Source organism: Aythya fuligula, chromosome 29, assembly GCF_009819795.1.
Source record: "Aythya fuligula isolate bAytFul2 chromosome 29, bAytFul2.pri, whole genome shotgun sequence".
NCBI lineage: Eukaryota > Metazoa > Chordata > Aves > Anseriformes > Anatidae > Aythya > Aythya fuligula.
The window spans coordinates 869966-895401 of record NC_045587.1 but is presented as its reverse complement, the minus strand read 5'-3'; the positions used below and the strand labels follow the sequence as shown (position 1 = coordinate 895401).

Sequence of the window (25436 nt, the reverse complement as noted above, 5' to 3'; positions counted from 1 at the left end):
AGTCTGAAAGCTCAGATCCTGCTTGCTTCAAGCCTGCTGTCTGGCAGAAGCGGCTGATCCGAAACCTCATGTGTGTTTTGCCTCTTAGGTTTGTGGACTGCTGTCTCATTGTACGTCTGACCATCTCCCGGCCGTGATGTGGCGTGCAGGGCACTCTAATAGTGACTCCCACCTCTTCCCACACTTGCAGGCTTTAGATACTGGCTTGTCTTGTAGGTGAGACAGAGCTTTTGCAACAAAAGAATTGCAGTCATGATATAGTAGAAATCTTCCAGACTATTGCAATATTTTGGCTACTCAAATGTAACAACCTGTTTAAATTACATAGTCACTCTGGCGACTAAACTTTGTTTAGCTTCTGCTTGCTTGTTTTTGCTATGAGCACAGACAGGCAGTCACCTGGTTATTGTCACAGAGGCACAGACACTGTGTGCTTTGCAGAGGCATGCACGGGACACATCCCTGTCCACGAAGCTTAGGAACTGACTGGGCAATTCTGAGATCACTGCACAAAAGGGGAAGGGAGAAGTGAAGGATGTAATGATGAAATAAGGAAAGGGCAGTATCCTTTTCCAGTGTATTTTTTATTTATTTATTTTTGTATTGTGCACCTTAAAGAGACAGCGCAGAACCAGGTAGTTACTGTCCAGAATTATCCTAGCTGTGTTGTGTTGCCTGAGGTCCGCGTGGTTTCATTTCTCTTCCAACCCAAGGGAAGGTTTTACGCTTCTTATTTGTTTTACTCTTCTGATTACAGGCAAGCACAACCATTAGCTGGAGCTGCAATATTTATCCGCTTTTCCAGGCAGTGTGATTTTGGAAATAAACTCCGAGGATGCTCATTTTCTGAGGATTCCCTTTTAATCTGGTTCAGGCCAATGGACTAGGTGGACCTGACAGCTGATTAGTGCAATTGTTGATGTGAGCCAGCAATAATGCCAGCAAGAGGGTGGACAGGGGCACTGCAAGAAGTGTAACTGTGTAGAGATTGTACTGAACTTCATGCCTCAGCTCCGGGATAGACTCTAGCAGGCTCTGCTGGTATCAGCTAAGACCTTTTTGTTTTGTTGTGTGATCACTCTACACCCTCTGAGGGTGCTGACCTATATATTGCTTTAAGTGACTTGCTCGAAGATGTCTTTACAAACCGTAATAACACCCCTGGGGCCCCAGCATGTCCTTGAAGTATTTCTGGTGCGCTGCCCGCCCTGCTGGGACCCGTGTGCCCACCGGCATCCCTCGGCTCCGTGGGTGCCCTACTTGGATGCCAGGTGAGCTCCCACCTTTCCGACTGGGTGTGGGTGAGCTGCATCGCTGCCTGCTCGCTTCTGTCCCAGCACTTTTGCCTGGGCTCAGCGCTGCACGCTTCAAACTGCTGGCACCGTTACCTACGCAGACTTTTCCCCTGTATTTCAGTGGTTTTATTTCCACTTATTTTGCTTCTGTTTGGAAACTGAAGTCTTAGTGAGAAGCACGCTACAGAAGGTCCGGTTTGAACTGAAACTTTCGCAGGATCTGTAGCTTTCTGTAACAGCTTATTTAATGTATATATAACTGCTTTTGATTAGTTATGGCTTGGGAGATCTACGGTTTTTAGGTTGTGTCTGCCCTTGTGTTACACTAGGGTAGTCCCATAAAAATCAGCGTTGTAAAGTGAGGGCAAATTTAGTTCCTGTGTCATTTCTAAAGCAAGATAAATGAGTTCTCCAGCACAGTGCTGTGTCCTGTTAGCTTGTCTGCTCAGCACACGGCACACAACTCCTAAAGCTCTGCTCAGAGGACAAAGATTTAAAATTCTGCGAAGAGGACATTTCTGCAAGGTGGATTTTTTTTTTTTTTTTCCTAAAGCAGCAACCTAATACAGCGTTTCAGGTTGTTCTTTTTGCAACACAGGCATAGTCCTACTGAGAACAAGAGCAACGTAATAAAAATTGATCCTAAAAATCCAGCCATAAATTATAATTATAACGTTAAATTATAGGCATCAAATCTACATATAAGGGGTAACTTGTGTTAATTATTAGTACTCTCTTATTCACTGTTCTCCTGGAAAATAGAGAAATGTGTGAGGGAGCTGTAGCTGAGGACAGTAATCTGTATTAGTATTTCTTGTAAGACTTCTCTGTTGTGCTCACAGTCAGGACGAGAAGAAGCTCCCATGGCCAGGAGGCGTCTTTTTGTCTTGATGCAGTTTTTTATTTTGTTGTGCTCGAGTTTTCCTGGGGAAGCAGAGCTAAATCTTGCTTTTCACCTGAGCTCACCTGAGTTTGCTGCCCACTTAGAGGGAAGGCAGTGCAGTGCCTAGACCTACAGATCAGAATATCGCTGGCATGTGACAGGTGGCAGCTTGGCATTTCATGTCCTCTGTACAATCTTCCTGCTGAGCGTAGTCCTCAGTGAGGTTTTCAGTGCAAACTGTCTTCTATTAGGTCAGCTAACATGGATAGGAAAAGTAAATAATTTTTTAGGCACCAAAGCCCTTCATAATCTCTCTTTCTGCAGGTTTTGTGCATCCAGACTTGTCTGTCTTCCAAAATATTAGTTTGACCAACAAAGAATATTTTTCCCCCAAAACTGTGCTTTAATTACGCCAATATGTTCCTGTATTGGTGACAGGCAGGATATCCATTCCCATGCTGAACAGGTATTGCAGCAACACAGAGCAGTGGAGGTGTTTTATCCTCACCCAGGACCTAGAGCTTCAGCTTCGCCCCTTTCACTTTTGTCCTTCCTCCTTTTAATTTTTGATTTCCTCCAAGTAGTAAAAACCGCTCCTGCAGTTTCAGGGCTTTCTTTGCACCCCAGCTGTGGCTGGGCGAAATGCAAAGTGATGTGTAGCAGCAGGCCCCTCTTTCTGATCCCCTTCCCACCGACAGATTTCGAAGAACTCCATCCCTAAGCAGGGCTGGAGCCGGCTTCCGTCTGTGCAACCCCTGCACCGGCTGCAAGTCCAGGGATGAGCTCTTCATACTGATGCGGGCTGTGATGGGCACGCACGGCCACCTGAAGTGCTGAAGTTTTAGCTTATCCTCAAACAGTCTGGAGAAAAAAAAAAAAAAGAAAAAAAAAGACAATGCTTGGCCGATGCAAACTTTCCCTCTTATGATAGCATCTTTCACACATCATGGGCCCCGCTCTGTGCTTGCAGTGGGACTTTTGCCCTTATTTCCAAAGCCAGTTCTGCACGGGGAGTAGATTAAACTTGAAGCAAGTCACCATCCTAAACAAAATTAGGGTTAGCCAAGACATCTGCACCTGAGCCTTCGCCCGTGGGCCACTTGCACGGTGGGCTGTGGGGGCCAGCCGAGCACGGGCATGGCTCCGGGGTTGGTTTTTGTTTTTCCATGGTTGGCAGCGAGTGGAACTGATGATCCTGGTGTGGGGACAGATGCTGGGAGCAGGGAATGATGCTGGAACTGGGGACCGATCCCTGCCTGGGGACCGATCCCTGACTGTGAGGGGGAGCGGGGATCTACCCCTCACCCCCCAACCTCTCCGAGCCCACCCCACGTCCCCCGGGGGCCACCTCCTCGCCATTTATGTGTGTATTTAGAGGACGGGGTGGATGTGGAGAAGGTGGGGGAGGAAAAAAAAAAACGGACGGGGAGTTCCCAGGCGGGCCCCGGGCCTTTGGCCACGCTCCCTCAGCGGCAGCCGAGGGGCCGGCGCCCAGCGCGCAGCGCGGGGGGGGCCGCGCCGGCAGCGCACAAGATGGCGACAACCGCAGTTCCTCCTGCAGCTCCCCCACCTCCGCAGTCCAGCAACGCCTTGCGGGAGACTCGCTAGCGCAGCGGCCACAGTAAGTCACAGTCCGTCCCCCCCCCCCCCACTTCAACACACTCCCCCCCTTCCCCCGGCCCGAAGGGGAGCGTGTGTGTGTGTGTGTGTGGGGGGGGGGGTCCCTCGGAAGCCTTGGGGTATTTATTTTTTAATTCTTGTAATTTTTAATTTTGGGGGATTAGGAAGCGGTCGCCCCGCGCTCTCGCCACCTGCCACCTCTCTCTTTCTCTCGCTCCCCCCCCCCCTCACACACACACCACACGCGCAGCCCGGGCGGGGGTTTTGCCGCAGAGCGATTTTCCCGCAGCTCCTTGCCCGGTTTCTCCTGCGCTCGGGAGGTGCAGAGGTAGCCCCCCGACCCCCCCACCCAAAACCCTCTCCTCATCCCTTATCCCCTTCCCCGAAATCCGCCTCTCCTGGCGGCCGCCCCGAAGGGATGCTCCGGGAGCTTCTCCCCTTGGTGCTGCAGCGAGGGGGGGGTCCGAGGGTGCCCCGTTTACCCCCCCTCCCACACCCCGGCTCGCCCCCTGGCTGCCTTGGGGGGTCGGCATTTCGGCAGCCCCTTCCTCAGGGCTGCTGCTGGGAGAGAGGGGGCGACCTCCCCTCTACCCCCCTTAACCCCCAGCCCCATCCACCCTACAGCCCGGGGCCGGGGCCCTATTCCCCGGGCCCTTAATTCTGGGCTCTCTGCTCTTTGTCTGCATTGTGGGGAGGGAGAGCTGAGGGCTCATTGGAGTTCTCCTCGCTCCCTGCCCCCCTCGAGCCCTAGCTGCAGAGCTGGGCCAGCCCTCCTCCACCCTGCCTTCCTCCCGCTGCTCAGCATCCTCGCAGTCCTGCTGCCAGGGCGAGAAGTTGGGAGGACACGGAGTTTGTGGGGAGATGCCTGGGGCGGCTGCGAGGTCCTAACCTGACCCAGATGGCGGCCAGCAGCACGGTTTGTGCGCTCGCTTCCTTCCACCGCACGGATTTTTGGGGGGAACGGAGAGGGCAAGCTTAATTTCTCCATCCCGGGGAGACGGGAATTGCATGTTAACGAGCTTTTCCTATTAAAAAAACCACCTGGGTGTCTTCATCCCTTCCCCCATTTTCTGGTGCAAATCCTGCCCAAGTTGGTGTGTGTGTGTGTGTGGGGGGAGATGGCTGCACGGCGGCAGCTGCGGCTGATGCGAGGGGAAGCCTAAAAGTCCTCAGGGAAGGGGAACGCGTGCGAGGGGCGGCACAGCGGGAGCCGTGCGCGCCGTGAAGGCTCCGGAGCCGGCTTCTGGAGAGAGGGAGGTCGGCCGCAGGTGTGGTGGCTTTCCCCGCGTGCGCCGTGTTGCGGGCGAGCGGCGTGAGATCGCGCAGGACTTGGACAGGTGGGGGTCGCGTGGTGGGGTGCCGGGTGGCGGCGTGGAGCCCGGGCCTCTCAACGCCGCAGCATTCCGCCCCCGACGGGAACCCGTGACCCCTATGTCCTCATTTCACACCGGGAAGGATGCGATGAGGAGGAGCGAGGGTGTTCCCGGAGCCCCCTTCCAGGAGTATCTTTAGAGGCATGAAGGGAAGGAAGCGTTACATCAGTCGTTTTCTCGGTGGTGGCGGCCGGCAGCCCGTTCCAGCACCGCTTTGGAGGGATGGGGGGCTGGAAATATTCTCGCCTGGGAGTGCTTATTTTTCCTTGCCACGTGACGGCCGGTCTTCCGAAAAGATCTCGAGCTCCAGGAGAGGTGCCCGAGGGCGGCCGTCTCGTGGCGCTGCCTGTCGCGGGAGCAGCCTTCGCTCGTAGCGGCGCTCTGTAACGCCGCGACCCGCACAGGCGAAACGCGAGGCCCGGCTCGTCCCCGCTTCCATCAGCCGTGCCCGTGGGGAGTCTGCTCCTTTAGCTGCCACGGTGGTTAAGTGAAATGCTTAACGACGCGACCGAGGGGCTTTCGGAGCTTTGTTCACGCGTTTTGGTGCTTCCACGGTGTCATTTGTGCTGGGTGCAAGGGCCTGCGCCTATTGCAAATAATTTAAGCAGTTATATAAGCTCCTGCGTACGGCTTCTATCCAGATCACGGTACAGATACTGTAATTCCGTCCTACTCGGTGGAACAAGTGTAATTATGTGAATATTTGGTGCCCAGAGTTGGAAAGGCAGGTTTATAATAAACAGCAGAAAAGCGAGCGATTGTGTGTTGCAAGAAATTGGGAGTGGATGCATGTTCTCTCATTTTCAGTTAGAGGTGGAATAAAATAGAAACAAGTCAGAGCTGAATGAAAATAAAGTAGCTCAAATACGAAAACATGATATCATCTCCCCCCTTTTTGTTATGTCTGCATTCGCTCTGTGTTTGTTGGGCTCGGTCAGCATTTTCATTAAGGTGGACAGCTTTGGCCTTACCCTCAGTTTATGGTTAGTATTTTTCAATGACTCCAGAAGCAGTGGGCACAGAGGCCGTCTGTGCCTCCGGGGGCATGCAGTGTTCGTGTGGTCACAGGGTTCCCATTCACCATCGACTGCCTTCCTCCTGAAGCGGCTGCAGCTGTCATTGCAATAAACAAATACACGGGGATCGATAACTCATCGTCGTGCTCAAAGAAAGGGCTTGGATTAAAGACGATTTGTTAAAATAACAAGAGAAAGGTGTTAGTGTTGAGAAAAGCATGGGCAAGATAATTTCAGAAACCACTTTTGAGGAAGGTGCATGGGATGGTCGCCTTGCGACTGGTCTGTGTCCTGCGTGGCTCGCGAGTAACCAAGGGACCTGTTGTGGCTCGGGGAAAGGCACCCGTGCTGTGGGTAAAAGGGAAACCAGCAGGGACCAGGCTGCAGCAAACCCATGAAGTTGCTCTTTTCTGGGAACGACCATTTCAAAACGCCAAATCTGGCTAGCGAAGACCTGAAAGCCCCCTTCCATGTTGCTCCTGTGCCAGCAGAAGGAGATGAGGAGTTTATAAAGAAAATATCCTCAGCAGTAAATTTCAGGAGGATTTTTCTTTACTTTTTTTTTTTAACAAAAGTTTTCTATTGTTCAAAGCATTTAAATGCATTGCGAACTTTACAAGTAGTGGTCTTAAAGATGCATAAGTAAAACCTGTTATTGATTCAGTGCTATAGAGGTAGCGAGCAGAAAATCTTGAAAATAACTAAAAGCCATCTCCTTTCTCTCCTTCTCTTTGCATATGCGTACACTGTTTTTGTTTTGTTTTGTGTTTTACCAGAACTCCATACATGAATTTTAAAACCCAGAGAAATACACGTGATTGCAGCTCTTCATGTCTGTTTGGGCATGCTTTGAAACCCTTCAGCTGGGGAAAGAAGTGGTGCTTGCTTGGGATCAGGAGCTCCTACAGCTTGTTGAGGCAAACTCGGCAATATCTAGTTCTCTTTGGCCATTAAGGTGATATTTCTGATATTTCTGGCACTGGGTTTTGAGGAAGGATGCTTGAAAAACAGAGCAGTTGAAGCTCATCACAAGTAGCTCACGCATCTGTCCCCAGTGCTTCACCTTACCCGATTTTCTTCTTGTGGCTAAGGGCACGGCTGGGCATAAACTGAATTATTTCTGTAGGTAATGGTGGACGGGAATATTGTTATTCTAAAGACAAGAATAATACAACTTGGCCCGATCCCTGGGCATGCTGGATTCCCAATAGTTGGGAGGAAATCTCGGAGGTGGCAATGCTCAACGTCATTGCAAGGCAGACAGCTTCTGAGCAGCCGAACTGCTGGAGGAGCCCGGCTTCCTAGCTATGAAGTTGCGAAGCCAGACACCAGATCCTCGAGCCATTTGTGGATTTATTCAGCCTACAACACCCCAGAAATCATCCAGCCTCGGCTGTGTCAGAGCAGAGAGCTAGGCGGCCGGTTGTTTTTTCTCCTTCCTTTCATATTTGCCCATATTTGTGCCGTTTGGCACCGTAGCGGTTGGGCGCTCCGCAACCTTAAATGAGTTCCTCCAAAATGATTGTGAAGAACAAGTCACTGCTGTTTTAAGGGTCACTGAATGAATTGAACGAGGGATTAAATTTCGGTCTTCTGAGCGGGCAAGCTAGTGCCTTGACAATTATACAGTCAATATTTTGAACAGTTCCCTGTTCAGCTGCTGGGCTGTGGCAGGGGGCTGTTGAAGGGCTGTACCTGAGCTGGCTGAGCCTGGCTGAATCTCCAGGTTCCCCTGGGAGACCGGTGATAAATGTAAGTCCCCCGTGAGTAACGGCTAGCACCGGGCACTAGAGATCTGGGTTCACCTATTTCCAGGTCTTACAACTTAGTGGTGACACTAAAGAAATGATACTGCTCCTGATAGGGGTTAAGAAAGCCTCTGGTACCACATCTTTTGTTTCTTAGGTTTTTATTAAAGTGTATTTAGGTGTTAGGATGTTTTTGTACCATTTTCTGCTGCTTTTGGGTGCTGCTGTGCTTCTCCCTCCTCCTTGTTTTTGTCCATTTTTGACCTTTAATCGTGTGTGTTCAGCTTCGGTTCTGCCCCTGCTGTTTCCGAGCCGCTTTCTTGCCCTGTCTGGAGCCTGCCCTGAGCTTAGAAATGACTGCATGGGGATTTTCTGCAGCATTTGACAGAGGCTGGGGAAAAATGACCGGCGGCAAAGTAACAAATACTGCTTGATCGTGAAAATAAGCCTTTTTCCTTCCACCTTACAGCATCGAGCATCACATGACGGCCTTTCCAAGGGTTCCTCCTGCATCTCGGCTGCTCGTGTTGCCGTAGCTTCATTGATAAAATTGCCCGCTTCGAGGCTCTCAGAATTTGCTGCAGATGGCAAAGAGCTGCGAGTTCTTTGGAAGGCCCTTCCCAGCCAGGGGTTTTCTCACATGTAGGTGGTTTGGTTTGGTGGTTTTTGGGGGTCTCGTGCAGGAGAATTTCGGGGGGCCGCTCATCCACGTTGTATTTTCCTTTCGGCCCCAACCCTGCGTTTTTAAATTAAATCCACATGCGTCTGCGTGGGTTATATAAAAGGATATGTGCATCTGTAGGATGTATAGGGATAAAAGGAGACATAAAAGGACTCACACAAAAGGGCTATCTCTCAAAGGGACTTAAAGGATACCGTGACCGACTGAATCTTGCAAATTAATAACTGAGGAAATGTATTAAAGCAAAGATACTGCCTCAAAAGTGTTTTTTAATTTATTTTGACAATTAGCTTGCATAATTTATCAGAATATTTCCTAATGTGCTGGTAAATGGACTGTTGGGAACATTTGTAAAAAGTGATTGTCTTAGTAACCAGGCACCTCAGCACGGCGTTTTAGGCTGGTGTAAAACCTTGGCTTTCTGGAGCCCGTGCTCGTGTGGTTTGGACTCTGTGAGCTCTGTGCCATGGGCTCTGGGTGCTCAGGACAAATCTCTGCCATCCCGGTGCCACGGGGAGCTGCGCCGCTTCTCTGGTTGTAGTTTTCCAAATGTTTCTCCCTTCGGATGCTGAAGAATCAAGTCTGGGAAGCGTGCCTTTTGCCCAAACCAACCCTAGCATTTATTCTAACCGGTTTCCGCACACCCCAGCAAGGCTCTCCTCATTTGTAAAGTAAAAATTTACAAGGCTGGTGGTCCGCAGGACATTCTAGGCTGAGCTCCAGCAGGACCAGGCGTGCTGTCGTGGAAGTGTTTGGGGTCTTTAACGAGGAGGATGAGCCCCACAGAGCTCCTGATGCAGACCAGGTTTGTGGGAGATGAAGGCAACTCCCTTGGAGGTGTAACGCTGGCTGTGCTGGCTGTTGGGACATTTTGGGACATACCTGGTTGCTGGGGACAGCATTTAAGAAAGTGGCTGTGTATACAACCCATTGTTAGCAGGACTGGGAGAATCCCAGGGCTTTTATGACCAGTTTCCAGCTCTACCATTGATTTCTGGTTGGCCTTAGACAAATTATTTTTCCTTTCTATGTCTGTCTCTCTGTATAGAAACTTTTTACTTAAATCCTGAGATCTTTGGGATGAAGATAATTTAATCCTTGTTCATTGGATGAATGCGTGGATATGGACTGATGGTCTTTAAATATTGGTTTTATTTTAAAAAATCAAGGAATATAGGTAATGCTTTGTGGTTTTCAAATACATTGGAGTAACTGATGGAGATGCACAGAATGGGAAAGGAACAAAAACCAGCTCAGCCTTTGGGTGTGCCTGTACAGAAATGAAGTTTCACTGGGAGAGGCAGACTGGAACCCAAGTTCCCCCCGGCAGGGGATGTTCTGAGCCCCTCTTCTGCAGTACTGCTTTGGGGAGGATTTCTTGGTTGTTTAGCAGATGTTCATACACTCAACTCCTTCCATTCTTACGATGAGCACCAAAACCCCTCCCTTGTTGAGTGCAGGTGGATGCTTAAAACATTTCTGGATCCTCACAAATTTTTTTGTTGTTACTGAGGTTTTCCTTTTTTCCTGGAAAACCTTGGAAGTGGGAATCTTTGATGCTCTCTCCGTTTTTACTTCATTAACCACTGGATCGCTCCACACATCCACCTTTAGCCCCTGCTCCTTTCTGGCAGAAAGGGACGCTGGTGCCTTGGTTGCCTGGCTCCATCCGACCTCCTTTGAGCATGACAGCGAGCCTGGAAAACCTGGTGGGAACTTGGACCTAGAGGCATTCCGACCTCTTCGTCTGGGTGGCTGTTGTAAGAAATGCAGCTCTGAAATATCCTGGGCAGTTATGTCTGGGGATGCTGAGTAAAGGAAGATCAGAAGTTGGCTGTGGGAGCTGCGAAGCGCGACTAGGCATTGTGAGAATGGAAGTGCTCTGCTATCAACGCTGTAAAAATGGCCATTTGGGTCTGATTTAAGGGATTAAATAAGCATTCCATTCCCATCCCTTCAGTTTGCATCCTAATTTTGTTCGTTCTCTGAATGTAGGATAATTTACTGGGAAAACAAATGGCAGAGGAATCTACAGTAGACCTCTGAGAATCGGAGAGTTGAGTTGTTTTGGCCAAGGTGTGATGCCACACCTAACCAAGGATGCTTTGGGATTTGCCCTGCAGGGGAGAGAATTTACTCAGTCAAATAGCGAGACTTGCAGAGAAAAGGCCAGATTATTCGTCGTTTGCAGTGTGGTTTACAGGGAGTGCACCGTGACATGCAGTCGGGTACTAGATTTGAGTTTTGCTTGGTTTTGTGTGTGTGAATGTTTTATTTTTCTATTTCACATGGCCACTTGGCAGAATAGTTGGTTGCTTCCAGTTGTCGGTTGTGTAATTGGGCGTGCAAATCCGGCATTCGTTTGTGCCTTCATTTTTTTCCCCTTTTTTATGCTCCTGTGTCCCTGAGCTACTTTGGTTTCTAAATTCAGGCCTTACATATTTATCTGTGCCATTCAATTAGACCACATCCCCAACGCTGCTATATAGTTTCACAGTATGTGGGAAATTTGGTAATTAAATGCATGCAAATGCTGCAAGAATAGAATAAATTAATTTTTCCTTAATATCAGCAAGCTATTTTGTCATGTTTCTAGAGATATTGCAACCAAGATGCTGCCATTTCTTTCTTTCTCCTTGCCATACTTTTCAAGTCTATGGCTATTATTCTGGAAATACCTGGGCGAGTTTATACGAAAAGAGTCCCAGCCCCAGCTATGCTGGGTAGTTACATAAAGAGGAAGATTTATGCTTAATTTTTTTGGATCTGCCAATAAAACCTGAGCTGGAAACAATGCTTGGTTGAGCTGTACGTGTGTGGGGCAGCTTTAGATTTGCAGGAACTCAGAGCAAACGTGTGAATGGGGCTGTCATGGGTAGAGGAATGAGCTGTAGCTGCTTGGAGGGATGCTTTGCTCCAGTGGTTCTAGGTCCTGGAAATCCCCTAGGTACTTTATTTAAAGGTTGAATACTCCAGGTATTTTTAAAAACTCTATTTCTGTGCTGGGTTTATGCAGGAATTCTGCTGATCTTCAGAGCAAGCTGTGATGCTGTTTTGGAGCGTGCCCATTGCCAAGGCTGGGCAAGTGCGCGCCAGCCCCAGCCTGTCCCTAGGGTGGGAGCATGTCCTGGGGGCTGCTGCCTCTGCGTTCCCTGAACCCTTCCACCTGAATACAGTGCAGTCCTTGAAGTGAAGGACCACGGAGGCCGTTGGTGGCTAATTTCCTGCCAAAATAGCTGAATTGTAAAGCTACAGCACAGGTTTCAGGGAATTTCTAAACCACGGTAACGTCAGGTAGGGCAGGAAGGAGCGCTCCTGTCCCAGGAGCTCGGCGTGTTCTGCACCTGTTGGCAAATGCTAAAATCCAACAAACCCAGCCCCAAATCAGTCCTCTTTGGCATTAGGAGCCAGGGTACTGGAAGGAGCACTCAGCTAAATGCCTCCGCAGCAGGGTGAGGAACGTGCTGGTACCCTGCCCCTGTTAGATGTGGCTGAGCATCTCCTCCTGGCCCCAGGAACAGAGCTGGCTTGGAAATTTTCTCTAATAATCAGTTTGCTAGAGAGCAATGCCTAGTAAATACACATATATATTCTTTTTTTTTTTTTTTTTTTTTTTTTTTTTTTCTCAGGAATATACTGTTTTTAACTAAAGTTGCTTTTCAGAAAAGCTTCTGTGCTCTGGTTTGTGGTCGGGAGGCAAACCAGGATGGGTTTGGGTGCCGTGGTTGGAGATCACTGTTGTTGGATGCTTGTGCAGGGGCCAAAATGCGCAGTGCTGGCCTCTCTCTGCGGGGACCTGAAGGCCTGGTTGTTTTTAGGTCCTTGTTGAAATGTGCTGGTCCGCCTGTTTTTCCCGTGACTGACTCTTTGTTCTGCCTGTGCTGTTTGCTCCCCTGCAGAGCTGACCTGTCCGGGCTGCAACATCACTAAAGAAGCTGCTGCAGGATGAAAAGATGGCAGCACGGCTGCTCGCACCACCAGGCCCCGATAGTTTTAAACCTTTCACTCCGGAGTCTCTGGCTAACATTGAGAAACGCATTGCAGAAGAAAAAAAGAAGAAGCGTCCAAAGCAAGACAGCAGCCACCGGGATGACGATGAAGACAGCAAACCAAAACCAAACAGTGACCTTGAGGCAGGGAAGAATTTGCCTTTCATCTACGGGGACATCCCTAAAGGCCTGGTTGCTGTACCACTGGAGGACTTTGACCCTTATTATATGACCCAGAAAGTGAGTCTGCAAGGAAGAAGGCACTAAACCACCTTTTGCTTGGGAGGTTGCAGGTTTGGGTATGGTTTAAATAGAAGACAAAGAATGGAGTCTTTGGATGGGGCGTTGTTGTTGTTGTTGTCTATTTTTCTTGAAGTTTTACGGTATTTCCCTTGTGCTTCATGCACCTTTGGAATAATTATCCAGCTAAGTTAGAGATGATACGATCAGTCTTTTGAGCACCTGCTTGGATAGAGACAGCAGAACAAGGTCTGGAAACTAAAAATAGCAAAGTTGTGCTAATGTGCCAATTTTAACCATGAGGGCAATAAGAAGAATTTAACTGAGGGGTAATGGTAACTGTTTTAAGTGTATATTTCATTACTTGCATGGAATTCATTTTGAAGTTGGTCAGAATGAAACTGTGGTATTTAGAATTGTGACCAAAAAAAAAGAAGTGAGAAACTAATTCAATTACTTTCATCCTCAGAATTTGTTATTTAAAAGAAAAAAAAAAAATGTCTGTGAAATTAAGGTGATGTGGCAGGAGACATTTATTGGTGCTGAAATGTGTTAAGAAATGAAGTGGGATCTTGAGGGAAGTGGTGAGTAAGCAAACTGCTGGGTATGGAGGGGGGAATCTACTGGTGAAATCAGGAAGGGCGTGATCACGAATTTTCTTTGAAGGCTAGACACTTAAAAACCGAGGCTCTTTTCTGCTGGTTAATTTCATTGCTTTCTTTGATAGAAATGTAATTTGAATAAGCTAATTACCAGAAAGATATATCTGGGGCGTAGCTGCATTTGAGAAGTTCGGGCTTTGTATATGCGATGGCAGTTTATGTGACAACTTTGATGTGACCATCAAAACTTGGATGAACTGGCTGTCAGGTAAAACCAGTAAGTTGTCGTGGGTAACAAAATACGTCAGGATTTGTGCCGGGGCAGACATTTCTTGCCATGTTCAAAAGCGATTCCGGGACTTGCAGGGCAACGTTCGCATGAAGTCGACTGAATTTGGATGCTAAAGTTAAGGATAACTGAGAATTGTTCTCGGTTAATTTCCCACTAGTGAATTTAATGCTTATTTACTTCGGCAGCGGTGCTGGGAGTACAGGAGGCAACTCAGAGCAGGGCTTCAAAATACGGTGTGTGCTGAAATCCAGTCAGCTCGGTGCTTAGGTGGCTGGTTTACTGAAGGAAGTGTATTGACAACTGCTGTTGTTGGTAAGAAAGAAGCTTATGTTATCCCTCAGAAATATTTTCTCTTTATTAAGCAAATATTTTCTCCTTATTAAACCAATCTGTTGTTGCCTGGTTTTGGTGTGGGCAGGCTGTGAGACAGAGGCACGGAGCCTAAGAGCGGTTCCCAGGATCGCTCTGGCTTTGGCTTGGCCACTTGCACCCAACCGAAGTAGGCGTTAGGAACCCAGAGAGGATGTTTTGCACCTTGTTCATGTAGGCAAACAGACTGTGTTGGAGGATCAGGCCGTGTTCTTTCTAGCTAAAGTAGCCAGGCAGTTCTGGGAGGGCAGCAGGTCCCCACGTCGTGGGGCTTCTTCTTGCTTGCTTCACCAGGAGACAGGGGCGAACGCCGGTAGCCCTCACCCTTTCTCAGTCTTCAGATTTGCCTCCAAACACAACGCTGTGGAGAAATCTTCCCTTTTGAGAAAAAAATAAGCCCTGTTGCCAGCTTCGAAGACATCTGGTGTGTCTCCAGAAGAGAGCTGTACGTTTCTGCACGTCGCCACTCACGAGGTTTCTGCTCGCGCGGTCCGCGAGCTCTTGGTGGAGCTGGAGCAGCCGCAGCTGGAGGGGAAGGTTCTGGAGACTGGAGGCAAGCTCACACAGCCCTGCCAGCCTCGTCCTCGCTGTTCTGCAAAAAGAGCCTTGTTCGCCCCACAAACACCAGATTAACATTTTTCTTTCTCATCCGCTTTGGTATGGCGAGAGCTGAGGTGTGTGCTTCTTCGACTAGTCGGTGACTTCCCACAAAGAGTTTTTTTAAGGCCATTAAAAAAAGCCCCTTCTCTGAATCATCAGGAATTGCAAATCTGCTTGAATCATGGGAAGTTTTCCAAGATTTTTTTTTTCCTCTAGCATTTGCCAGAAGGCTTTGCATCATAGGTCTTTTCTTTTCAAGCTAGATGTACAGCATGCATAGGAACAAATCAGCTGGTTGCTTTTCCTTGCAGTAGGACACGGTGATCTTGGTTTGTCTAAGGAAATTGAAACTGCATTTTAACTGAGAAGCTGAACTTTCCAGTGGCCTGTTAACTGATATTTAAAGGAGAAAAGGAGTGACCTAGAAACAGGACTGTGGTCAGGGAGTCCAAACTCCAGGGTTCAGAGCCCAGCTCTGCGAGCCAGTCTTTTTTGTCCGAGCTGCTTCATTTTCCTCTGCTCAGTTTCTTTGCTTTGTAAAATGGGATTAATGACTCTTAATAGAATCGGAAAAGTCCATTTGCTCACAGGTAACAGTTTATGGAGCTAAGGTAGCTCCTCTTCGTCTTCATATAACTACCAGAGAGAAATTTTTCTATGGTTCTTTGCTTTGCAAGTAAAAATCATCGTGCAATTCCTGATCTGGAGTACATGGTAGAAGCATTGCTTGCCTGTGATATCTGATGCGGACACCTGAAAATTTTTGATTAAAAACCAAATCCTCGCACATGGACTTCCTTGTTGACATGTACAAAGATTCAGAGGACACACCTCGGTGAGCATCCTCAGCGATGAAAGCAAACCAGCTGATTGCCTCAAAGCCTAGGCAGGCGGCGAGTCAGAATTTGTAAGCGTATTTCCCTATTGCCCAGTCAGATCAAACGCTTTCTGCCCTAGAAAGTTGCTGATCACTTAATTGCATCATTTTGCTCGTGCTCTTGAGACCTGGTGCTGGGTTTGTCTGAGCCTGTGGCAGGCGCTGAGCAGAATGGGGAGAAACGGGAAAATTCCCCACGTGAACGTGTGCCACAGAGCTGAACATCCTCCAGTGTCTGCTTATGCAAGAGGTAAGGATCATCATCCTCTTCTATTTCCACAGGCTTATTCAAAATTTTTTTAATGTCTTCCCATTTTTTAAGCCTCTCTTTCCTTCTTTTCCAATTACGGCTTGGGCTGTCAGTCCTACTAAACAGCTCCTCGCCCTGTTCCTACCCATCGAATGTGACTTTTGCCAGGCTGTGGCCGCTTTCCTCAAGCAGCTGCCATCCATTTCACTTCATCTGGATCTTCCGTGCTCGCTGCAGAGCGAGGTGAAGGTTCAAATGCTCCTGTGATTGCTCCATTTAGGAGGCAGGAGAAGGTCCGTGCTTTTTCTGGGACCACACACAATCTTAGGCGGGTTGTTTCCAGTGGAGAAATCAGCCCCAAGTTTGTAGAAAAGTCTGCACCTCGCCGGACATCAGAGGCTGGAGCGGGACTGTCTGAGGTCACCTATAGCTTGCAGATGGGCACCTGAGGATCGTGCTCGTGTGTATGTGCCAATAGAGTGACTTGCAACTTCGTCAAGTCACATGCATCGTTTGGAAACGGGCCCTCCAGCCCGGAATGTCACCTTGAGGGTGTGGAACTGGGAAAATTACAGGGATGGGGAACGTGGGAGAGGTGTGCTTGTCTCTGGTGTGTGCTTCAAGGAGCTTTTGCTCGGGACTCCTCTACGGCAAGGTTATGGCTCTGCGAGGTCGGGAGGCTGGCGCTGAGCTCCATGCACGTTTTGGTGAAGAAACAGAGGGAAAAAGCAAAAGACTGGGGCCACCTCAAAAGTCAGCCTTTTATTTCCAAAAGCAAAAGCCTTTGCCAGGACTTAGTAGTGTTTAATGGAGGTTTTTCTTCCACTCCATCTCTCCAGCAGGTTCAAAAGGAACAGGCAAAGGAAAGGGAGCGCTTTGTGGGATCAGAGAACGGCTCAAGTTGGAAGGGATCTTAAAGACCATCCAGGTCCAACCCACTGCCATGGGCAAGGAAACCACCCCCCAGGGCCTCATCCAACCTGGCCTTTTTCTATTTTGGAGTTCAACCAAGAGATTAAAGCGAGAGCAGAATGTGGCAGATAATTTTTTCCCTCCGTGAGCTTTTTGGTGGCAAAAAATAATTTATTAAGGAAGGATAATTTTTCCTCCTTTTTGGAGGGTGGGGGTAGAAAAATGTTTTCTGTATTAGAACGTACACTTTTTGAGCCAGAAGAGATGTGCAAAATATTTTGTGTTGATATATTAAATCCTGTGGATGCTTCTTCAGCTTACAGGGTGCCAGAATCCCCTGTAAATTCCTCTTGAAATTAGCTGTGTTCAAGCAGAGTGCTCGGGGTGTCAGCAGAACGTCTCTGCTCTCTTTTGCTTAGCACTGGCAGTAAGGCAGTCATCATGTTACCACTGTAGGAATGTGCTTCCATATGTTCATGTGCTGTTCATAAAGCTGTTTTCTTCTTAAATCTTCTGCCCACTCCTCCTCACTTTTCAGCCATTACAGAAATGCTTAATGTAAAACCTGCATGAAGCCAGATTAGCTTAAATCTCCATATAACTGGAATTCTCTTTGCCCTCCCTTGATCAATTCCGTCGTGCTCTGCAGCATAGCTTCTTTCATGCGCTGTTTTGCAAATTGATTTAGAAAAAATCTTGATTATCTTTTTGCAATATTACTTCTTTTATATGAGAAGCTTTCAAAGGGTTTTTAAAGCCTAGATTCCCAGACAACGTTAAGAAAACTTAAGTGGACGGAGCCTTTTTATGCCTCTGAAACAAAAAACGGAGACTTTGAAAGTTCAGCCAGGCTTCGTCTCTTACAAGAAGACTGCAGAATGCCTTTTTCCAGGTATCGCCTTTCTCGGAGTTTTTAAGCTTTGCCTCAGCAGATCTTAAAAGGGCTTAAGGATGTTCTTGGACCCGAACCAGCAAGCATTTTAAGAGCATGCAGCCATTTTGAAATTGAGTTTTAATATGTCAGCAGCAGAAAGAAGAATGAAGATTTTAAATTGCCAAACGCTTTTTGGCTTTTGTGCCCTTCTTTCTATTAAGAAGGCCAAGCGGAGATTTACCCAGGATTTTAGAAGATGCACTGGGGAACCGTAGCAGTGGGTCTTGGAACCGCGATAATCAGTGAAAAAACAGGAATGTACAGCACTTGTGTTACTGACAGGCTTTACAGAAAGCAGCAAGTTCCACAAGCAGCACGGTGCAAGAAGAGACGGCTGGGAAGAGCGTGGAAGAGGAAACAAAGAATTGCAGCGTGCGAGGTCAGGTAACAGCTGATGGACCGAGCTGGCGAGCAGAACGAGGCATTGACGTGTCGCAGGCTGTTGCCCTCATGCTTGGACCAAGCAGCTTGTGTTGCCACCAGGGAGTGCCAAATTTTGGGCTCCATCCTTGGGGGATGGCTTTTGGAAATGGCTGTTTCCATGCAACCACGGCAGCGTGCCAAGGCTCGTGGCGCCTGCCCCTCGGTGCGGAGCGGTTTACGTCCATTTCGCCTGCTCTGCAAGCCTGGCTTGCCCTTCTAGCACGGGTCTGAAGTCTTGGGGTTGGCTTACATCTCTGGTGCAGCGTGTGTCTGTGTCTGCAGGTGAGGAGAGGTTTTGCTTCTGCCTTGCTGAGCTGAGTCTGGGCAAGTTGGAGCACTCCAACGCTGCGATTTCCTCGTGTCGAAATGGGAATGGACCTTAGCCACCTCCCAGAGGAGGATTTCTGCCTTCATCCAGCTCACCACCTAGTGCTCGTGTAATTTTCAGCACAGCCACGCTGGAGATTTCATTGCCTGAAGGACATCAGAGCGCTGAGAGCTGTGCCGGGCTAAGGACACAAGCCTTTGAATACCCCGGTCGCAGGGAGAAACCCCTTCTGCAGCCTTTGTGGGCATGAGAGGAGGTTTAAAAAGGAATGGGAGCGGAATTTGAAAGTTTGTTGTGCTGGGGTCTTAAAGCCAGCAGCCCGTGAGCACTCTGTAACCGGCAACTTTGGGAAACTTAGGGCCTTTTGTAATATTCCTGCACATCAAGGTAATCTGTTCATTAATTCTTGATGCTGCAATTTAAGAGCACTCCAAGGCTGCCTTTCAAGTGCTCTTTGTTGGGAGACGCATTAGTGGTCATGCTAACTAATATTTCTCACTCAGTGCTGAACCACAATCTGATTTTGATTTCCTTTTTCAAGTAATTTACTGCTCACCGGTCTAATTTAGCCAAACGAGCGAAGACGCCTGGTTGCGCTTGCTAGGAGGGAAATGACAAATTTCCGAAGAGCGAAGCCTCCTGGGGAAGCACAGTGACTGCGTTGGCAGAAAGCCCTGGTGGATTCCCCCGTGTTGGACTCTCGGGGCTGTGCCAGGCGGTGGGCTGCTGCCGGGGAGGCAGCTTGCAGCGAGCTCGCTGCGCTCTGCGCCCCCATTCCCAGCCACCCGTAATCCCCCATCTCATCCACCCCGTCCTGGAGGGAGCAGGGAAACGGGGAAAATGGTTGCCGGGAAAAAGACTTGAGCTTTTCAGTGCACATAAACGCCTGTTTTTTAATTTTTTTTTCCCTTCAAGTGGAGTGGTGGGTGCGAGGAGTGTGCCGGGATCGAGCGACCAGGGTTCTAATTTTGCATTTCCAGATGGCTGCGTGTGATTCTCCCCGTGCTTTGGGAGCCGCACGCTCAGCTCGTGGGGAGAGAAAGCAGCGGGGCTGTATTTTAAGGGTGGTGGGGAGCCGAGCTCTATCCTGCCACATGTTGACGTGATTCATGCCGCGGGCTCCGCGTACAGGAGTGAACCTAAACTCGCTAATTAAAGGCAAGGAGAGCGCATGACTGTGACTGGAGTTTGGGGGAATATGTTCCGAGCTGCCAGCGAGTGGGAACGCTGGAAACGACGGCTAGCTGCCTCCTCGGGTCTGCTGGGGTGGGCCTCAGCCGTTGCCTGTCCTTCTGCTTACCTGTTCATCTCTTTTTGCAGGTGGGGTGTCCCCTAAAACCGGGGTCCTGGCATAGCAGCTAGCAAGGCGTGGGATGAAGGCTCAGGCAGCACCGTGAGGACGGTGGTGTGCACGGGGCTGGAGGCTGGGTTCAAGCTGCTGCTCCTGCCCCTCAGTTTGTGATCTGCAGAGGTCTTGGGCCTCGGTTCTTGCCTCTCAGCCAGGGCGAGCGCTGCTCCTGCCCCGTGTGATAGAAACACAAGCTCTTACTTGGGAGGTTTTGCTTGGGCTCCGTTGTGGCTAGTAAAACGGGTGCTTTGCAGTAGGATTATTCTTGAGGTACTGGTAGGTATGTTTTTCCCTAGTGGGAACTTCTTAAAGGAGATTATCACTTAAAAAAGCGGAAAATTGATTTTTATTTTTTATTTTTTTAACCATGGAAGTTGTTGGGCTTTTCCTTAAAACTGTTGACGCTTTGATTTTCATGCATTAACTCTTTCTCTCTCTTTCTTTCTTTTTCTCTCTTTCTTTCTTTCTCTACAGACCTTTGTAGTACTAAACAGAGGGAAAACACTCTTCCGATTTAGTGCCACACCTGCCTTGTACATTTTAAGTCCTTTTAATCTGTTTAGAAGAATAGCTATTAAAATTTTGATACATTCATATCCTTTTTACTGCTGAGTTCTTTTGGTCTTTCTTGCTTGGAAAATCTCTTACCTGTTGTCCTATTGCTCAATTCAGACTTTATTTATGAATTACGGTTCTGTGCCTGGTGAAGCTGGATTTGTGTTGAATGAAAAAGCATGGCCGTTTAGACATATCCGCTCAAGTAAATGTTTAATTTATATTCCTTGCTAATCTGTACCCATCTGTGTCCACTCCTCCATCGATACGCAGACACTGATAAGTATTGGAAGTATTGAACCATCACCTGCAAGTGGTATTAAGAGAGGAGGATCAAAGCAGTGAGTTGGACGAGCTGGTTGACCCCATTTGTTTGTGACCCTAAAACAGATCTTACCGAAGCACGTTCATTTGTTGTTTTAGGGACTTCTCAGTACTAACTTCTTGCATCTCAAGAAGGAAAAGCTTTTCCGTCTCCTAATACTTCAAACTCGACTTGGGTGCTGAGGCTGGGAGTGTTTTTTGGCTGGTGTTGCCTCTTGTGGATTTCCCTCCCCTCTGGATGTTCTGGGATGTGGCTGCGAGGTGCAGATGTGTCACGTTGGGACAGGGGATCTGGGGCCTTGTTCTAAGAGCCATTTGAGTCTGCTTAAATCGTTTTCTGAAGTCAAAGAGCTTTGGATCTGACCCTGAATTTCACCATTCTGCTAATAATTCAGTAGTTAAAATCCACTCGAACTTCCAATTCCGAAACTGGGCTGGCCCCACAGTGCTCCTCAAATGGCTTCATCCAGCACCTTGTACCTGCAAACATGTCCCAAACACACAGAGGGAGCAGGGAGTTTAGGAGAAGGTACTTCTTGGTCAACAGGCTGACTACACGTGAGAAATCTCAGTTTGAGTGTACAAAATTGTGCTGATGAATGATATCAGTGGATGTTGAGATGATGATGAGCCAGTTTGCCCCAGCTGAATGTCAGTATAGAGGGACAAGGAGTAACAGCTCTCTGTATTTATATTTGAGGAGTCAGAGATTTTATTCCTAGCCACTCCTCCTTCGTCTTTCTTCTAACAGAATTGTCTGAAAACCTGTTGTCTTAAAGACAAAAAAAAAAAAAAAGTTTGTAATTTTAATCATATTTGCTCCTGCAAATGACTGGATATGCAACAGTGAGAAAGCGAACTGGGAGACTACAGCAGCTGGCAGGTGGTACAAGGTATGTAAACCTGCCTCTTCCAGCAGGGAATCAGAAACAGCAGATAAAATCCCATGTCTCAGAAGTACAAATTGATCCGTGTTGTGTGCACGGAAAGTACATGTTTCCTTTCCAGTACACCTTGCAAAGATTTGTAAGATTTTCTCCAAACTAAACCCTAGGTGTCCGTGGATTGCAGTGCTGCTTCCCTGGTGGATGTGTTAGCAGAGCACACATTTTAATGACGCTGCGTAGATGGAGTTGTTTGGGAAGGCATTTTTATTAAGCTGTGTGATTTCTGAATTGCTAACGCATACAAAAAAAAATAGAAAATAAAGCAAATGGTGATGCAAAAATACTATTTGTATAGAGTTGCCCCTGTTCTTATCTCCCATGGCTGCAGGAAGCATTTGGCTCTTATGTACAGCACACCAAGAACAGACTGGGAGTTGTTGAGTGCTGGTGTAGTGCAGGGGTCTTTAGGGAGCTGTAAGCTGATGTAAAGAGCCACGCTAGTGTGCCTTTGATCCTTGACTTTGTTCCACAGTATTTAGCATGATCATTATGTGCACTATTTTGACCAACTGTGTATTCATGACTTTTAGTAACCCGCCTGAATGGTCGAAGAATGTGGAGTAAGTAATACTTCTTCTATTTTTAAGAATCATACGGAATGCTGCTTTTCAGAAATCTGCTCTTACTCGTATTTAAGCTAGCATGAACTCTTTTATATCCACTTTGTTTAGACAAAAGTGCTTGCAATTCATCTGTTTTCATGACTGGCTTTACATTTCTACAAACTTCTCAGTGCGGCTCTCTTTATTCCTTTTAACAGGTATACATTCACTGGTATTTATACATTTGAATCACTTGTGAAAATTATTGCAAGAGGTTTCTGTATAGATGGCTTTACTTTCCTACGTGATCCATGGAACTGGCTAGATTTCAGTGTGATCATGATGGCGTAAGTTGCATTTTCAGATTATTTCAGGTATTTGTGGCATACGGGAGGGGATGAGACCGTAGGAAGAGGGTGGGTGTGTAAGGAAAAAATAAACCCAGGAAAGCTTAAGTGAATCCCCAGATTGATTTTTCAATAGAAAGCCTGACACAGAGGCAGATCTAAAACACAACTCTGTGGATTTAACAGCAGTGCTGCTGCAAAAAAGAAAAAAAAACAACACAATTTTCTAAAACCTGCCTTTGTTAATAAAAGATTTTATAATAGGGTCTAACGTTCTAGATCAGCTCACGTGCCAGAGCAGCAGCTGAATCTGTTGAGCACAGGATTAGGAGCCGACCATCTCTGAATTCCAGTCTCTACCACCCCTTCCCTCCGTGGGCTTGCATGTTAAAATTTCTTGGGCTGCAACTTGCAGGTTGAACAATTTCTAATGAAGAAGCGGTGTCAGAGAAGGAGACACTTTATTTTGCTTCCTCGTTCTTTTCTCTTGTGCTGGATCAGCTTACGTTGGGCTGAGAACGAGGAGTCCCCGTGGATGCCTGAGCTCCCAGCTGAACCTGGAGATGTGCACCAGACCTCTGGTGGCAGGGCTTGGTCCTTAGTGCCCTGCCTTGCTGCTTGATCAGTCGTAGTACTGCTGCTGAGAACCAGGTGTATGGCACCAGCAATCGCAGTGGCTGGTGGAAGACTTTTTTTTTTCCCTTTTACATGCTTTGAAAAAATTACACGTGTGCACGTTTGGGCTCCCGCAGTCAGTGATGGCCAATGAAGACTCAAAGACCGTGGAGGAAGGCTCAGGAGCTTGGTTTTCAAGGGTTCCGAGCACTTGAATTTGATGAGAGTAAAAAGCTTTAACCATATAAAATGCCACAGCCCTGCTTTGGCTGCATTCTGCAGCCTAGGTTGCTGATTTTCCCAAGTATTTGCCCGTTTACTTGAGCGTTTCAGTTACACGCAACGAGTTGGATGTTGGACACAAAAGGCAAAGAGCCCACAGCTCCTTGACATCGTAGTTTCCCTTTTGGATCTGCTGAGCCCAGAGTAAACGTGCTTTTGTGGGTCAGGCTCCCTACACATGGGTTGAATTTGCTGTGAATTGGTTACTCCCTTTCTGAAACAAGTAACAGCTTTAGAAGGCCCACCACATTGATACGAAATAAATCTGCTAAAACTCGAGCTGATCTAACTATATAATCCCTTTATTTCCACTGAGGTCGCTTCGCTGTAGGAGAGTTTGGCCCTAGAAACATCAAATCAAATTCTCTTTCGTGCCAAGGGCTAGAGCAAACCTGTGTTGTTTAAATCCCATTAATAGAGTCCAAGTTTTTTGGAAGCTCTTGTGGTGGCCTTCCTGTACCAGGAGGAACTTTGAATATCGTGCATTGCTTTACATTTTTGTACCCTGCTTCTTGCCAGACAGCACAGAGGAAATATTCTCTTCTGAGTTGTGCTCAGTCGAACTCTGTTAACCTTGCACTAAGCCTCTTACCCTCTGTGTATCTCAGGTTTATCCCTCTGTAAAACGGGGATAATCAGAGCTACCTGTGGCTCACAAACAGGTGGTAAAGCGTAACGGATTAAAATGAAGGCTGCTAAGCAAAGCGAAGGGTGGCGATGCTTTATTAAAAACTATGAAGCAAAGAGAAGCGAATATACCTGAAACCATTGAACAGAGGTGATGTCACCAGGACTCTGGGCATGTTGGACAGTTTTACATTTACCTTCTTCTGTAGTTAGCCTTAAATGTTCATGCCCTGCATAGGCAAAAATGCAAGTGTCTAACCATGTACCTGGACAAGTGCAGAGAGACTTAAACTGTGTTTGGGCTTTGAAATCTTCTCTCTCTCTCTCTTTTAAATGCGGATTCTAAAGCGTTTGTAAATTACAAACTGTTTCCTACAAACAGACAGCTGTGTGAAAAGGAAGGTGACCCCAATGGTGCCATTAACTCTGGTTTAATTCTGCAGGTATATAACAGAGTTTGTAAACCTAGGCAATGTTTCAGCTCTGCGCACTTTCAGGGTTCTGAGAGCTTTGAAAACTATTTCTGTAATTCCAGGTAAGGCGGCCTCCGGTTGGTGTTAGCTGTTGGGTACAGGCCCCTGTGAGTGATGTATTGCTTTGTCTGTAGTTGTTGTTTTTTTTTGGTGTGTGTATTGTCATTGTGTTTTTTGTGTGTGACCTCCCTCATTGCAGATATGTCACAGAGTTTGTGGACCTTGGGAATGTCTCAGCATTGAGAACTTTCAGAGTTCTCCGAGCTTTGAAAACTATCTCTGTTATTCCAGGTGAGAACCATTAAGCATTAAAGGCTGGTCTTGCATTTATCTCTCTTCGATATCTCCCCCCTCGTCCTGCATTGCTTATTTCTCAGAAATGGCACTGGGAAATTTTTGATGGGCTTTGCAGTCTGTATAAACGGAATGGTTTGAAATTAAGGCTTCATTATTGGACGAGCAGTCTGCTGTTCCATACGTCTTTATCCCTGTGTGCATACGTGGCTGTCCAATCTCTGAAATGAAAGCCAGACCAAAAGTTCAAAATGAGTAAAGAATTTGGCGCTCCCTTCGTCCTCAAGCTGAACAGTTCCTCACTGAGCGACTCATCCCATTAACAACAGCCTTTCTAGGGTTGGTTTAGGAATAAGTTTGTGAAGCAAGCAAGCAAAACCCGAGCAAGATTAAACCCTCCTGCGTGAGGCTACTCCAGGTACTGGCAGTCAGGTGGGACCTGGGGCAGGTTGTTTTACACAGAATAGCAATAAGCTTGTAGCCCCGACTGCAGCAAGGGTTGCTGTGCTGTTTTGGGACAAGAAGCTAACCCGAGTGTTGGTGTTACCAGCTTTTATGTACATGTATGTTGTAACAGAACTGGCTGCCAGCTCTTCATGCGACCATACATGGCTCAAACCGCTGTCTGAGCCAGAAGTCCTAATTCACA

General features: G+C 47.6%; 1 protein-coding gene across 3 annotated transcripts in view; it reads left to right on the top strand.

Annotated features, from left to right (window-relative positions):
• Positions 1–3680: 3680 nt before the first annotated feature.
• SCN8A (sodium voltage-gated channel alpha subunit 8) overlaps positions 3681–25436 on the top strand; it is a 52442-nt gene continuing 30686 nt past the window's right edge. The window contains exons 1-6 of one of the 3 annotated variants that reach the window (XM_032204760.1): positions 3681–3799; positions 12517–12846; positions 20256–20374; positions 22078–22167; positions 22368–22496; positions 24693–24784. In XM_032204760.1, the coding sequence (XP_032060651.1) occupies positions 12571–12846; positions 20256–20374; positions 22078–22167; positions 22368–22496; positions 24693–24784 (706 nt within the window). In that variant the 5' untranslated portion in view covers positions 3681–3799; positions 12517–12570. Of the gene's footprint in view, positions 3800–4645; positions 4715–12516; positions 12847–20255; positions 20375–22077; positions 22168–22367; positions 22497–24692; positions 24785–25436 lie in introns of those variants that run through there. The other 2 variants (XM_032204762.1, XM_032204761.1) reach the window with 2 other exon arrangements.